General features: G+C 42.1%; 2 protein-coding genes across 3 annotated transcripts; both read right to left on the bottom strand.

Moving 5' to 3' along the window:
- Positions 1-350: 350 nt before the first annotated feature.
- LOC108033191 (uncharacterized) lies at positions 351-10,128 on the bottom strand. 2 transcript variants are annotated; one of them, XM_050888535.1, is made up of 4 exons: positions 4,629-4,833; positions 3,525-3,795; positions 2,088-2,490; positions 351-1,221 (listed from the first exon to the last, which is right to left on the bottom strand). In XM_050888535.1, exons 2-4 carry the CDS (start codon positions 3,569-3,571, stop codon positions 1,015-1,017), a joined length of 657 nt encoding a protein of 218 aa, XP_050744492.1. In that variant the 5' UTR covers positions 3,572-3,795; positions 4,629-4,833; the 3' UTR covers positions 351-1,014. The 2 variants fall into 2 exon arrangements, with proteins under 2 accessions (XP_050744492.1, XP_016962924.1); XM_017107435.3 differs by lacking the exons at positions 3,525-3,795; positions 4,629-4,833 and adding an exon at positions 9,988-10,128.
- A 187-nt stretch (positions 10,129-10,315) lies between these two features.
- LOC122818644 (uncharacterized) lies at positions 10,316-10,743 on the bottom strand. Its single transcript, XM_044093372.2, has one exon. The coding sequence runs from the start codon at positions 10,408-10,410 to the stop codon at positions 10,318-10,320; it is 93 nt and encodes a 30-aa protein (XP_043949307.1). The 5' UTR covers positions 10,411-10,743; the 3' UTR covers positions 10,316-10,317.
- Between the last annotated feature and the right edge of the window lie 2,004 nt (positions 10,744-12,747).

Genomic DNA, 12,747 nt, shown 5'->3' with positions numbered 1-12,747 from the left:
AAAATCTTAAGAATTGCACAGTCCAAGTGACACAAAAGGATGCTGAAAAAGGCAATGAAAAAAAATATACTGGAAATATAATTATTCCACCTTCTGGTAATCTAGTGGTTGAAATATTTGGATTTTTTCTTCAAGGACCAGAAATCCTGAGAATGAAATCCCTATGGTATTCCCCACAAGCAACCTTAACCAACCTTAACCTAGCTAAACTAAGACTATGGTTATCCAATGGCTTAAATGTCTACCATACAGAATTACCGAATAAACCATAAAGTATGCAGTGGATTGTTTTTCTGGGCACCCATTTTCCGTTCCCCCAAAAGATGCAGTGCACACCCGTGGGATTTCAATAAGCTTAATAGGAATTCTTTATTTCTGGAAAGCAGCTCTGAACGTTTTCCGGCATTTCGTTGGCAATCGACAGCGCCATCGCGGTGGCCATAAAAATATTTGTAATCGTAATATACATAGTTATATACAGGCGCTAGGCTAAGACTAAGACTAAGTGCTACCCTGTAGTTTTGTAGTTTGATTCCCGCCCTGCGTTGGCATTTAGTAAGTATGTCGTAAAGTTACCTAAAATGTGTGTATGCGCGCATCCTGTGGTTCAGTTACCTCTTCTCCGGCTATATACAACTTGGACTAGACGCTGTGTTTCAAAGAACTCTATGTACAATGCGAGAGTTGCTCTTGATGGGCTACGAGTTAAAATACTAGCTGCTTAAACCAAAGTAAATACAATGCCATAATGCTTTGCCGAGCCACCGTTTGGCCAAACTTTACAGTAGGTATACGGATATGCGGCGGTGTTCGGCAGAGTGCTCTAGATTTCTCCTGCTTTGTGATATTCTGAAAACTCCCGAGCTGCCGCAGAACACCGCGCATCGAATCGTGGGTATAGATTTGCTTGCGAGTGGTCTCAAAGTGGGTCAAGTACAGAAATCCGTTGCGCCGCCAGTTGGGAAAAAATCTCTTAATTCTCTCTCCTCCTCCTACTGCTCCTGCGAGTCCTCCCTAGATGTGCAGGGTGGCCCCCGGGGCGGAGGTGGATCCCCCGACTCCTGGCTTGGCGGAGGTCTGCGGCGGCTCCAGGTCCTTGCACTGGTCCATGTCTATGACCAGGCAGTCGTAGGCCGGCGGCGGCAGCTCGAACTTGACCACACTGTCGTAGCTCGGCGGCAGGGAGTCCACAATGCGCAGCACATCGTTCTGGGAGTTGATCTGGAAAAGAGTTCGGGATTAGTATGGGGTTCTTGGAAGAAGTTCTCGTTAGCCCTACTTAAACCATAAATGCTCTCTCTGATAAAATAACTGTTCTTAAGTATTAAAAAAGTAGTATAAACCTTTATATGGTTGGTTTTTATTACTTGTACTTAAAAGGCTAATTAAAGTTGAAAAATTAATATAAAGGTCAGGATTGGATTTTTTTTGAGAATACATATTTAAATATCTCAATAAATACAATATTTTGGTAAAAAATATTATAACATATTGTTGTAGGTAAAAATGTAAATTAAGTGTATGCCATTAAGGGCCGGTTTCTGGAGTGGCGGTTAACATTTATCCAACGGATAAGAAAATTCCTGTTAAGGAAATTTGGTTCTCTCGGCTGTCTATGACCAGTCTCTGTTAAGTCTTTTTGGCTAACTAGCTAAATACTAAGATGAAATGATATAGACTAGAGCATAATCAAAGCCCAAACATATGATTGGTTAACCAAGGTAAGCTCAGTTTCAGGTAAATTAAAGCAGTCAAGAAACGCCATTTTCTATAGCCTTTTCCTATAGATAGACACATTTTAGGGAACTTTGTAAATCCACAAAGAAATTATTTTATTTGGAGATAATAAATAAATTTATTTAAATATAAAAATAAAATGATTACCAATATAAAATCCATAATAAAATATTTTTATTTAGCGTTTATCACCAAAAACAAAAAACCTCTTGATTTCTACTGATCTCTATACGTCATTTCTATAAACCATGTGATAGTAATAGTCTTTAAAATCAAATGCATGATTTCTGGTACGTTTATTGGGCTATTAAATTGTGCATTCGTAATATATCTTCCCATCTTGGACTTACATGCGGCATGGCTCCATTGGTGGCGCGGTTTCCCGCATCGTCGATGGGTCCCGCCCAGATGCAGACGCCCATGCGGTGCGTGACATAGCCGCAGATGATCACGCTGATGACCAGCATCCCGATGCCCAGGGCGAAGACCAGCCAGCGCGACTCCGGACTGTTGTCCCGCAGATTCTTCTCCAGCTGCAGGGCGCAGAGAATCAGCACCGGTACGGCCACCATGGCCACCAGCAGGTCCACAATGGGACGCTGGGTGCTGGGTCCGGCGTTCAGAGGACTCCGTCCGGATCCAATGGCCGATCCGCCGTGGTGTCCCAGCGGATGGGAGCCGAAGTTCTGGCTGCTGCTGTTCGGCGTCAGCGTGGAGCGGGCCACCACTGTGTTGTGATTCTGAAGCACCATCCTGCAAGACAAGACACAGGCCGGGATTACTCGGAGAAAACTTATCGGAATTGCTTTACATAATCGATATAATCGATAGTAAATATAGTTAAAGGGGCTTAAACAGCTTAGGAAGTATTATCATTGCTAATGTGTTAAGAAACTACAGATAAATGATTTTGAGATTGATTCGATTGTGATTCTGAAGAGTAGACTTATCGGAATGGCTTCAAACAATCGATATTTTATTACGATAATTTCGATATCTCGGTTTTTAGTTACAGTTAAACGGTCGAGGAAATGTTTGCACTGCTAATGTGTTTAGAAACTATACCCCTACAAATTATATTTTATTAATTAAAATAAATTCCAATTAGATTAATCTGAGAACAGCTGATTTTGTGTGCTTGTTTTTCTGCCTGTGGAGCCCAGAGGTGGATGTCTATTCGATGGGAATAGCTGGTAATTGGTGGGTCTCGATTGTTTATGCCCAATGAATAGGCATGAGAAGCCGTTCCGATCGCTAGCTGTAGTCGCCGAGGCAACCTCACAATGGGCTATTATTTTTCAGCATACACTTAGCTATGAGCCAATTTCATAATTTTTATAAGAACCCACCTAGGTTGAGAACCAGAACTTGAAAAGTGCAAGTGCCACTTTTATTTGTAATCGATTGAAAGTCGGGAAGTGGAAATGATATCGAATTAAACTAGATACAACCTTTGCTCACAATGGAAGAACACTTTGCTGGCTAATTGCTGTTTTCGATTTGTTTGGCAAATATTTTGAGTGGATCGCTTCGGGCTAATAGTATGATAAACATTCGATAACCGCCCCTCCCCTGCCAATAAAATCAACTGCGTCACCGAGGCGCAGACGGTGGAAACCAAATATTTGCTAAGTATTCCTCGTTTGGAGTCCAATTAACATTGGTTAGCATTCAATTACCGGCAAGATGTATCATATGCCAGTGCCCACATGTGTGTGCCGGCCTGTGATTGTGGTCTGTATGGGCTCGTGTGTGCTATACCTATATATGACGACTTCTACTCGTACCTGGGATCAAAGGCGTTGCTCAGCAACAAGTCGTATACGGCGCGCATTTCGAACCTATATCGCTCTTGCTCCTCCTCGACAGCCCTCTGCTTTGTTTTTATTGATATCAATTGGTTTATTTATTACTGTCTCAATACTGTTGTAGCCAGCATATTTATTCAATGCTTCGAGTGTGACACACGAGCTGAATTTCAGTTGCAATCTCTGATTTGGCAGCCATCGAGGTCTTTTTGTTGAGGGTGGTTGTGATGGCGAACATTCGATTTACCAGCTATCAAGATTGTTTAATTATTCAGAAAGAAACGATTTAGTTATGATAATTTGTTACAGTAAATATGAGTTACTTAAGGCTTTTCTTCTGGAATTCCAGAGTTTTATAAACTTTGTAGACCAATTTAAAATATGTTTTCTTCTTCATTTAAATTCGCTGACTTGCAAATACTTTCTGGACATGAGCACGAGGAGTGTTAGTTTCGTTGCGGAAAGAGACAATTCACGAAAGTGTTTCTAAAATAAAAGCCTCAAGTAAGTCTCATTTACTGCCGCTGATAAAAGCCCATGAACAATAAACTGAGCAAGCAATTTAGGTTTCCTTATGGTTCTTTAATTAGTTTTATTAATTACATTTAACACATTTTTTAAATATTTGTTTTTAAGTTTAAACGTGTTTAATTATGCAAAAAACGTTTGCATGGGAACTGCGAACTATATATTGTATTTTTCTCAACTGGAATCAAATACTACCTAATTTGTTTGTTTTTATTTCTTTTTAATCTTTCAGTAAACAAAAACCGGCTGTTTACAATTAATTTATATCTATTTATATATGCTTTGTTCTTTCTTTATATAGTTTGTAATTTATGTGCATTTTATTTACGGGGCTGTTGTGAGAGAAGAGCTTTATGGTTGTGTTTTTACACCGAGCCGCGATAAGAGCGAGTTTCGAGGTGCGAAGGGACTGTCGCCCCACCGGGCGTATACTTGATTTTCTAAACGAGGGGCGATAATTCATCGGAGATCAGCCTTATCAATAAGCCAACTGCACGGGGGATTTCCAGTTCCCCTGTCCGATAAGGGCGGCACGTGATAACTGCTCGTTCTTACACATTACTTGTTTCAACCACAACATAGTGTTTGCACATTGGGCACCGAGGCGACCGCCAATTAACACTCCAGCATTGGGCTGGACTTGCACAAATCAAATAAAATAAAAGGCGCAGGGCAGAGAAAACACAAGTCACAGCGGGAATTAAAGCCAGCTCGGACGGGCTGAAACCGATTCGCGGCGATCTGGGCCGGTCAAAAGTTGGAACCGCACTGGAAAAGCGTCCGCAAAAGTGGCCACATAGCATAATCAAAGTATGTTGTCAGCTGAGGGCCTCAAATCGGGATTTGTGGACCTTGGACATACCCTAGGGGTAGGAAAAGAACAGGGAAAATCATGCCAGAATCTAAAGTGATTATCTGTAATAGTTGAACACTTGAAAATCTTGCTAACTCTGTTAATAAAATGTGCTAGTAGAGGTTTGTTAACCATGTTAGTCATTTATCACTCAATCAGATGGTCAATATTTAGGAGAATTAATTTTTAGAGTGCCTCATTACAATATATAAATAGGATGTTTGTATTAAATTAGCACATTTTTAGAAATAACAACGCCCAAGCACCCCAAGCCCCATCAAAGTATCTCATAGAAACTTCGATCACCAAGGGGTAGCAGCACACGAACATAAAACTGCATTTCCAGAGTGAAAAGCTAAGCAGAAAAAATCAGTACTTTGTCACTGCGAGTGGAAAAAAGAAAGGAGTGGAGCGGTGGTAATTGCCCAGGAAAATAATGAGAGCGGGAAAGTTAATAGGGCTCTTGTCGGACGACCTTATCTAGAAACCGGTTGCAAAGCACTGCTCCTTTTGCTGCTCTGAACTTTATCGGAAAGTTTTCTGAACTCTGGAGAGATACCATACGATATGCCATACAGCACATAGTATAGCAGATAGCAGATAGCGCGGCGACAAGTCTCGATTGCCGCTGAAAAGCTCAAGATCTCTGCAGAAGAGAATGCGGCGGGCTGAGACAGCCCCGGCGATCAGACAATGGAAATCTGCAATTATAATTGCCAGTGCGGCTGGTGAATGAATCGGCGCTTACAAGGGACGCTCTTAATGGCAGGCCTTATAGGCTCAGATACAGATGCATCATATGACAAATGCAAATATGGTGGCGTTGGCTCGTACGCATACGCGGAGCGCCATTATCAGTGCTCGCTGATAAGGCAACGCCCCGACTTTACTCAAATATAAACCGGTTATAAAGAGTTTGTCATTGATTGTCCTCGTTTTCTGCCGTTTCCCGCCGCCTCATTTGAATGATTTAGTGCCGCTGTTAATTTACACAGTTGGCTTTCTGGGTGAGGACCCAATTTGGAGCGACGGCGACACCGATTTGCGTAAGAAATCGGGGCGCATTAACCTTTTTCCCGCTTCCCGTTCCTACTCCTATCAAATTTCATTCGGCGTGAATGTTGTGTCTTAAAGATCCTTTAGTAAGCAAGCTCTTAGTACTCGAAGATCAGACTTTAAGAATATGTAAAGCATAAATGTGGAAAACCATGATGTTTACTGCTTGTAAGATTAATGACGTATATGCTTTATAAATATTTTCCGTAATCAAGAAACTTAATTTGATATGATATCTACGATAACTGAACAATTTAAGATATACGGAGTAGCTGATATTATAAATATGTGGAGATAATAATTGATTATTTGTAAATCACACTTTTTCCGATCACCATGCTCAAACATGCCAGAGAAAAGTCAATCTTCGGCTGTGAACTTCCGTGTTATAGGTACTTCCGGTCCAGGGATGATATGCGTGGTGACTACGTGACGTGATCTGAGTTTTGAGTGTTTTTCGCACACTTCCACTCACAGATTGCATCAGCACCGGGGCGCAGATCGGATCGAGTCATTGACCAGTGGCTGAAAGGCACAGTATACGATCCAGGGGCAAGTATCTCCGCCGGTCGCATGTGCACTTTGTCAGCTGACTGGCAGTACAAGCAAATGATTGCCTAGAAACACAAATTAGCCTGCGGCTACGCCCACAGATACTGGGGAAAACCCATGGAAACGCCAGAAGGAAAAGCTGGCAAAAAGTATTGGGTGGAGTAAATGTATCTACGGGGCAGTTGGCACAGAACCCCAGACATTACACTATCGACTGAGCTTGACTTTGAAAAGAGAGACTTTGATCGCGAACCGAGCGTCAGCAGTGGCCCAGAAACCCAATTGGAGTGCAAATCAGCCAAGTGCAGAGATCACCAGAGCATTTATCGGTTCCATATGCCACATATCGAATTTCTGATGACTCGGCTCGAGTTCTTTTCGAGGGAACTGCACTTTTGATTCCCGCTAAATTCGCACTTAGAGCTGCGGTTCTTATGCAGTTCTTGAGACCTTTGCGTTTGGCGACTTCGATGTTTTGCTCTCAGGTATGCCAGATCTACGGGGAATCAGCCAACTCGCAGAAACAATAACAAGGCCGTAAAAGTATACGATTCCTAGGAGACGGGCGAATTTCCCTATTTGCATTCTGGAGCAAGTGCGTCATAGACGCCATATGATTCAGCCCGAGATACTCGTGTGTATCCAGATTTTGCGGCTCTGCAGTGGCCTGGAACCTTCTCGGACTTATCAGCCGGGATAAGGCGCACAGTGCAGCTCGACAAGATATAGATGTAGTAATAGTACTCTGCGCTCCGTGGGGGAATTTTTCAGCCGAGTGCTTACCGCCCACATTTTCCATTAGTTGCCAGGGAAAGATGATATATTGGCGGTTGCAAACAATCGGGCTGCACCTAATTGGGGTAGATTTCCATCGGATTAAGGCGGATATCATGTTTATTGTAAGTGCCACCATGATATCACCTTTCAGAAGCTGCTCGGGCTGTCAAGAATTGGTTTTCGTAGGATTATTCCAAGAAAAGTTCTTATAAATAAAAGGTACGAGCCAATGAAGACCTTGAAATCTTCAAAGCTATTTACGATAAGTGCATTTCTGCCTTTTTAGGTATATTGCTGCTTTGCGAAACTCTTGAACAAGAATTTGTGTTTGTTACAAAGTCCCCTTTGCGGCCCAGAACAATGCACAATTTAATTAAAATTCCTTGGCGATATTCCCGACCTCCCCCACCATTATCGGATGTGTGGCAATCTATATGGCACAGACACACACAGCACAGCACAACATTTCCTTAATTGCCGCGACAAGAAAATCATAAAAACTAAAGCAGAAAAAGAAAAACTTGACGAAACTGACGCCCACAAAAAGCGAGGCAACGAATTCTTGGGAATTGTCTGGCCCACTTTGCAAGGGAGTCTGAATCGGATATGCCAGACGTAGCACAGCGCAGGGCAGTCCATTAGGAATCCGCCATATAATAACATAGAGTTGATATTTTAATAAGGAAGCTCCTTTCAACATCGCGTTAATAACTTGACTTCAGGTTACTAATAGGATTATCTGTGTGTATAGATACATATCATACGCCTAATTATAGTATAGAATATTATTGTGATACTTATAGCTACAAAAAATAACGAATTCCTTGAAATGGATTTATAAAAGTTCCTTTAAAATATTTTAAAGCTGGTATACCTAATGAACAACCATCTCTTCTGGTAACCGGGAAACCGATTACCTTTAACCATTCATATTATTATGCTACTTATTTAATAAATTACGAATTTAAAAAAAAAATATCTACAAAACTTCCTTGCAAATATTCACAACAATCTTAATCGGTGGTTGGGGAACCGGTTACCATCTTAGACATACGAATCTATGTACGAGTATATTGTATGGTCACCATTCTTGACTTTACTAATTAAGTAGAGTTAATAATTGAAGAGGGAACTTCTTTTTAAGATGATTAAACTAGGGGGCTATTCTCCTCCCACATACCATGCTAACATTCAATATATATCGAATTCTTTGAAAAAGATTTATAAAAGTTACTTGTTAATATTTTTAAGCTACACGAAGTGCAACCATCTTAGCCGGGAAACCGACTACCATCATTAACTCTCAATATATTCCATATAAAATTACAAAGCTACCTATTCAGAAAATAAGGAACTCTTCGAAAAAGATTTACAAATTTTCTTGAAAATATTTTGAAGCTACTATACTTGAAGTGCATCCATCTTAACTGGGAAACCCACTACCATCTTTAACTCTCAATATATTCCACATAAAATATCACAATGCTACCTACTCAAAAATTGAGGAGCTCTTCGAAAAAGCTTTATAAAGTGTCCTGAAAATATTCCAGAGCAGCAAACTTGAAGTACAGCCGTCTTAACCGGCACTGTAAGCATGTGTGCATCCATTCGCCCAGTGCTTTACATGAACCAGAACCAAGTGATACGCTGGCGATGCCATGGACGGGCACTATTAGTGTATTAATTGATCGGATCTCCGAGTGTCGCCTAGTTGTGAAGGGGGGCATTTGTTTGTCGATGCTTTTTGATTGACTGGTTCGGGGGAGAGGGGCCTGTGACCCCTGTGGAGAGAAAGCTTCCCCAGAAAAGACTCGCCACTCGGCCACTGCCTCACTGCCTCACTTCTCTATTTCCTGTTCGGTCACGTAGTCAAGTTTTTGACAATAATTGGTGGCCATCATAAAATGGGAATACAAGTGCCTCGGCTCGTTCTGCCAGTTCTCCCCTGTCTTCATCTTGTAGATATTTTCTCGCGCTGGACTGCGCAAGAAGTGTGTGTATACGACGATACTATATATAGAAACTAATGGTGAAAAATTTAATTCTTGCCTGCTATCAATAAATTGTATTTATCTGCTGCTGCTCTTGACGATTCCTCTCGATTCTGTGAAGCAAAACATGCGAAAGTGTGGAGACCTTTTGTTTACCTTTCCACCAGGCGGATTTCGGAACTTTGATAAGAGCTGAAAACGAAACACCTGTTTTCCCAGCGAGGCGATGGCTCACTTTTTGCCAAACTGCATGGCCCACATAGGGGAAAACGAGAAAATTCAGATATGCACATCAGCTTTTCGCCGTCCCTTTCCCGCCTTCGGCTTTTCCCATTCTGTGCACTTTATTTATAGCCTTGGAAATGGGGGGATTTGGGGGTTTTGGGGGTTTCTCGCGGTAAACATGTTTCTCGGCCTCTCCTACACTCGGGGAAAGGAGCCCCCTCTACAAGCATAATGCAGCAGAGCCCCATCTCGATGCTACCTCTGCCTACTACCCACTTGACCTTTACGGAACCTTTTGATAGTACCTAAGGGGGGTGCTCAACCTATAGGATAGGATAGGCGCTAGTGCGCAGTGCAGGTTTCTAGGGTTACATTCAAGATATAGTACATAATGCCAGGCTCAGTTAGACTTATTACAAAATTCCTTCTTACTCAAACCATTTCTTTTCAGTGTACTCACTCGAAAATGCTATTTCGGCTGCTGCTGATCCACCACTCTTCGCTCTCCGTCTCACGCACTTTTCCCCGTCCCGAGTTTGCGATTCTCAAAGTCTCTTTCTCACATCGGAGGAGCACCAGAAACCAAACAATAAAAAATACAAACAAAAAGCACCGAAATTTGTTTTTCTGTCTTGGCAATTATGCACGCGTTTCAATTGAAATGATTTTCCTTATGTTTTGATTACTTTGCGGTCGCAATGAGATCGTTGGCACAAATATTTGCAGCAAGTTGAACGGACCGCCTCGAGGGGCTCTGGACTGGCGATGGCTCCGGGCTCCGGGCTCCGGCCTATCGGTGCTGGCTCTGGGTGTACTCGTAGTGCTCCTTCCTGAAGCTTGGGTCCTCGACGCTCTCACAGAAGCTCCAGCGCCCGTGCACCATTACAACAAATCTTCGGGCGGTTCTTTCTCCTACGCGCAGGACTCGAACTCGGACTCTCCGCCCCCGACTCTTCTTCGGTCCCCTCGCTGAACTTTGGAACCGTGGAGCACAACGATGCTACGGACGACCGGTCTGCGAGCAGGAACTGCGTTCATGTACACATCTCGGTCTCGATGTCGGGCATATAGAAATGGATTTTTGTTATTTTCTGCTCTTCTGTCCGCTGTCTTCTGTCTTCTGTCTTCTGTCCACCGCTCCCCTGTTCCCCGGCTTTCTTCGGTCGTGTCTATGTTTTCGGATCGGTCTGAGAATTCGAACCAGAGGCGAAGAATGCTGAGAAGCGACTGCCAGATCGCCGTCGTCGCTGCCAGCGCCTCGGTTTCCTCGGTCGACGTCGGCCGAGGCCGAGGCGGAGGCGGAGGCGTCTGCGTTGGCGCTGTTGTTGGGGCTCGGCAAGATGCTCTCCGCTCTCCGTTCTCCGTTCTTCCACCAGAGATGCTGCGCTTTGTGCTGTTAGGTCTCTGCTTTAAAAGAACAGAGTTCAATACCAACCCCTTTGGATTTTTTTTCATTTTGTCAAAAAATAAAGAGTCCCAAGCTTATAAGATATATATTATCAACAGTAAAAATTGATACCTATAGATACTAATTTGTGTTTGAAGCTTTAGTTAAATACTTAAATAATGCTAATTTGACTTTAAAGCGAATTCAGTGAGACATCAACTTTAGGGTAGATTTGATTTACAAATCTTTAAAAAATCGTATATTATCAAGAGTAAAACTTGATACTTAATGGGTACTTATATGATTTTGTAGCTTAAGCTTTATTCTGAACGATAAGATATATTCATAGCATATTATATTAAGCATTAAGTTTAGAGAAGAATTGTATACAAAGCTTAAAAAAACAATCTTTAAACATAGTAAATATAGAAATAAATAGTTTATTTATTCATCTTTAACAAGTTTTTTTTTTATCAAATCAACCTTTTCAAAAGAAACCCCACTTCCAAATTGGAGTCAAGGCTTTTTACTAAAGTGTTAGTTTAGTAATCCGTAGATTGGCTTCTTAGTAATCAGCTTAAAGTTTCTGATGAGTTTTTCTGTAAACATCTTTATAAAGACCTCAATGGGAACAATGGAGCCAGCTGGTGATTCTACTTTGCTGAAAACATTCAAGACCTTTAAGTGAGTGTAAGTTAGGGTACTCCGGAATAGTATACCTAATTTTGTACCCAAATAAAGTACTCGATCCCTGATCATGAGCAAGAGATACGTGATCAAGATCACCATGATCGCAGCATCTCTACGGAGCAGATGTGCTCTCTCCCGCTCTCACACACTCTGGGTCAGCTGTGTGGATCGTGACGCGAGCCGAAGACTGTCTTCGCAATTCTTCGGCCGCGGGCTCTTCTCTAGTGCTCGCCCGCTCTCCTCGGAGCCTGCTGATAAGAGATGCCGTTATCTGATTGCCAATGTGACACATTAAGGCGGCGATGGGCCAACGCTTGCTGTTGTTGTCCCAGCTTTACGATCTGCACACGCACACACAAAGGCCCTGATAAGAGAAGACACCTCTTCTGTCCTCTGTCCTCGGTTTTTGGTCTTCTGCCCCTTATCTGCCCGCTCCTTAATCTTTATCCGCACATTCTTCGCCTGGCAAGTGGTGAAATTTGCACAGCTGGTGTTTGTTTCTGTCTTTTTTGGATAGTTGGCTCCCAGAAACGTTTATGGTGCTCGCCCTAATCGTGGGTCTTAGATGCGCAGTCTCTGCGGGGAGTTTCAGGAACTGGCTAAGATCCAAGATTACAAGCACCAGGATCGTGGAGCGCGATAAAAGAAAGCTACTGCATTATAAGTCCCTAAAAGTGATGTGGAAACACTTCTGATTAAATAATAAAGACGCAAAAAAGGGCCATAAAAAAGTTGGAGCTATAAAGAGAACTTAAGATAAAGTATACATTCTGCGTATCTCTTCTTTTGGCGGCTACATACATATGTATAAAACTAGTTCCATTTAAAAATAGTTCGAGTGTGTATGCTTAAAATAAATGAGAATTAAATCTTTATGGGTTTGTGCTTAGGATAAAATGAAATCTCGCTAAAAGAAGTCTGAGGAACTACCATATTTAGTCAAGTTCATGAGAATACAACTCGTCCCCATATATTCTATGTAATCCCTTTTTTCAAATATTATCAAGAGGAGTACCTTTACTACGAGGCTTGACTGTACCTCACCTTTTCCGTTATCAGACTAATTTTTTTGATCTGTCAAACTTGAACAATAAACCCGATTGCGTCATCCAAATATTGTTTTGTTTTGTGTATTGTACGCGT

Source organism: Drosophila biarmipes, chromosome X, assembly GCF_025231255.1.
Source record: "Drosophila biarmipes strain raj3 chromosome X, RU_DBia_V1.1, whole genome shotgun sequence".
In the NCBI taxonomy this organism is placed as follows: domain Eukaryota; kingdom Metazoa; phylum Arthropoda; class Insecta; order Diptera; family Drosophilidae; genus Drosophila; species Drosophila biarmipes.
The sequence above is the reverse complement of the archived record's forward strand: the minus strand, read 5'-3'. Positions and strand labels throughout refer to the sequence as shown.

What these genes read in the sequence shown, in the direction of transcription:
- LOC108033191 (XM_050888535.1), bottom strand. Translation starts at nt 3,571, where the DNA reads ATGCGCGCCGTATACGACTTGTTGCTGAGCAACGCCTTTGATCCCAG. An exon ending in AGCAACGCCTTTGATCCCAG is followed by an intron (nt 2,491 to 3,524) that starts GTACGAGTAGAA and finishes CTTGTCTTGCAG; the next exon opens with GATGGTGCTTCAGAATCACA. An exon ending in CCAATGGAGCCATGCCGCAT is followed by an intron (nt 1,222 to 2,087) that starts GTAAGTCCAAGA and finishes ACTCTTTTCCAG; the next exon opens with ATCAACTCCCAGAACGATGT.
- LOC122818644 (XM_044093372.2), bottom strand. Translation starts at nt 10,410, where the DNA reads ATGGTGCACGGGCGCTGGAGCTTCTGTGAGAGCGTCGAGGACCCAAGC.